The sequence below is a fragment of the Bos indicus x Bos taurus genome, chromosome 8 (genome assembly GCF_003369695.1).
Source record: "Bos indicus x Bos taurus breed Angus x Brahman F1 hybrid chromosome 8, Bos_hybrid_MaternalHap_v2.0, whole genome shotgun sequence".
In the NCBI taxonomy this organism is placed as follows: Eukaryota; Metazoa; Chordata; class Mammalia; order Artiodactyla; family Bovidae; genus Bos; species Bos indicus x Bos taurus.
This window is the reverse complement of record NC_040083.1, coordinates 93,934,225-93,937,294: the sequence shown is the minus strand read 5'-3', so window position 1 is coordinate 93,937,294 and position 3,070 is coordinate 93,934,225. Positions and strand designations below refer to the sequence as shown.

General features: G+C 40.0%; 1 protein-coding gene across 1 annotated transcript; it reads right to left on the bottom strand.

Annotated features, from left to right (window-relative positions):
• Positions 1-496: 496 nt before the first annotated feature.
• Positions 497-2,719, bottom strand: LOC113897490 (E3 ubiquitin-protein ligase Topors-like). Its single transcript, XM_027550229.1, has one exon. It carries the CDS (start codon positions 2,717-2,719, stop codon positions 497-499), a length of 2,223 nt encoding a protein of 740 aa, XP_027406030.1.
• Between the last annotated feature and the right edge of the window lie 351 nt (positions 2,720-3,070).

Below are 3,070 nucleotides of genomic sequence, written 5' to 3'. Positions count from 1 at the left end.
AACAGCAGCAGCCAGTATTCTTGCCTAGGAAATCTCAGGGAGAGAGGAGCCTGGTAGGCTACAGTCCATGGGGTTGCAAAGAGTCGGACATGAGTGAAGTCGCTGAGCATGGCATGGCATGTGTATATATACATATATTTATGTGTTTTTATAATATTTAATATGCATAACTTGTGTTTGGTAACATATACTCTTGTTGTTTCTATAATGTTTACAACTCTTTGCAGCCAATCTTCATAGTTAAATCTGACAACTAAAAAATAAGTCAAATATTTTAATAATTCAATTCATAAGAAAAAAGCAGACAAAATGATATTTAAATATATGACCGGTTTAATCATATGCATTTGTCTCCAAAAGGAGCCTTGGATTTAATTGTCAGGCTTCTGATTACACTCATGAAGTGATGGGATGAATCTTTTCAGTTATCTTTTTCAGATTATATTCATAACTTTCCAAGATTCTTGGTGGCTAGTTGAGTAGCATGATTGGCCTTTCAAAACGATTTGCACCTATGTGTTTCTGATTCTTTGTCTCCTTTCTGCTCACTTTTGGCCTGGTGATGTTTCTGAAGGCTTGGATTCTCGTTTTCCTTTTGCATTTGCCTCCTGCGGGAAGGTACACACTCAGAAAGACTACTCTTTTGCCTCGGATCATTCAGATCCCCTATTTCATCACTGACTTCCTCTGTGGTTTGTGTATCTAGACAATGATACTTGTTTCTCCTATGCCTAACTGTTCTGATTTTAGCGCTAGGAAATGTTTTTTTGTGATTCATTTCTTGCTTACTTGGGGATGTGAGTTTCTGACTCTGTAGACAAGTGGGACTGTTACAGTGGCTTCCAGCTTGGTAAGAATCTTCACTTTTCAAAGGATACTTTGGTCTCTTCCCAGCATTTGAACGAAACTTCATGTATTGGATGGTGGCTGAAGATGGCCTCCCATAGTTTGATTCATAGGCATGTGCCTTCTTTTCTTTTGAGAGCTCACAGCATATATTCTGGGTGAAGCGTTCACTTCTGTGGCTTCCTCTCAGAGAGGGATTACTTGACTCTCTGCTTATAGATCTATTTGTAAGTCCAACACACCAGGATTTAGATCTTTGAGTACTGGACTTTGGTTGTCTTTGGATTCCCCTGCTGCAGTGTGAACCTACTTCTGCAAATCGGAAGGGTTGTCTGTACTTCATCCTCTTTTTTCTGAAAGAGTTCAGCTTCCTCCCCTCTCTCTTAGAAGAAACGGCAGTTTCTGAAATGCAGCTCCAGGAGGGGTCCCTCTTTCTAGATTTGCAATTTATCAAGGATCTTTCTCTGGGTAATCTTCTTTGAAAGGTCCTTGGTGAAGAGTCTGAACATTTGTTTTTTTCTGCTTCTTTTTTCTGGAAATTGATCTGTTGGCCAACGTTCAAAGCCTTTTTTTCTTTTAGGCTGTTCTTCCATGGCTGCTCCTGATTCAAAATTGCTGAGGAATTGAAGGTGCGTGCAGTTGTTTCACTCTTTCCCATATCCTGGGCATGACCCGGAAACAACTTTATCCTTTCTGTCTTCCTCTCTTTAACATTTTTTTTGCAATTCAATGAGCCTGGGCCCTTTTCCCTTAGTATATCCCAGTTCAGGAGCATGCTATTGGTAGAAGGTGTGACTTTGAGATCACCTGGTTCTGATTTGTCTTTGAGCCAAGCATGGATTTTGCTTCCTGCTTTATGATGGAGTAGTGGGACTTCAGATTTCTTCAAGCAAGAGTTACCACTGGGAAACGCTTTCATGCCTGACAGAGGCCTCTGGTCATTATTCCGTTGGCCCTGGGTGTTTTTAGACTGTTTTATATCATGTTGAGGTGCCAGTACAGCCTGATCCTTAGGCAAAGGCAAAACAGGAGCTGATGCAACAGACTTTTTTCCTACCCAAGGTGAAACAGTAGGAAATTGATAGATGGCTCGTTGGTCATAAGTCTCCATGTTGTAAGGCGAATGAACAAAACTGATAAATTCGTGCAGAAAGTGGTGGGTGTGTTGTTGGAGATAAGGTTCTAGGAGGTTAATGAAGGAGTCACTGTCTAGATCATATTTTGTCATGTGATGAAGAATGGTGGATAGAATATTCTTCACTGTGTAGCCATAATCTCCATAAACAGCTGTTAGTTCTCGTTTCAGCCAGGGAACCAGCCGATGTAAACAATCAGGGTTTCTCTTGAAATAATTAGCTGATAAGTGTTTTTCAAATCTGTAGCCTTGGACATGTGCCACCCAAATTCCGGAATAATACAGAGCTCTTCTGAACTTCATTACCACCTGGTCTCTAAAGTGACCCAGAGACACAGAGTTTGGTGGGAACTTTCTGCTGTCCCCAAACTCTCTCAGCAACTCCTGGACAGTCAGCTCTCTCAATGGCCTGATTTTCTTTGTAAGGCCCTCAAGGTTTATGCCAAGATCATGGTTTTCAGAAGTCACTACATAGCTTTCTTCTTCCGAAGGAAGGAACACTGAGTCTTCTTTGGTGCCTTCCTCTGGCCTGGCGGAACAACCCTGGGGAGGAAAGCACTGCATGCTGGATGAAGGCATAGATTTATTTCTTTGTCTTGAATGTAAAGATTCATCACTGTTCATGGAACAGGGGTTCCAACTGGCTCCATTCTGTATATCCTCCAAGCAGTTAGGACACTCACAGTCAGATGAGAAATCTAATGGCATCTCCATGAACAGATTGTATTTCACAGCCATATGTGAGAAAAATTGATTCAAATCAGTTCCTCATCTGGCATGAAAAATATCTATTAAAACCATTCCACGCATATTTCTGTAATATATTTTGTCTCCATGGAATAAATTCTGGGATAAAGTTAAGAAACAAACTATTTCCTCAAATTAATAAATAATGCTCTCAATAAAACCCAATATAGACAAGGCAATGAGAATTCAGGCACACTGTCTCTCTTAGTTTTGCAAACTCTGAAAAGCAAATCAGAAATAAACATCAAAATTTAAGTATCACATCTTTTAACCCAGTAATTCTAACTCTAGAGTTTTAATCTATATATACAAGTCTACAAACATATATACATGGATTTTTCT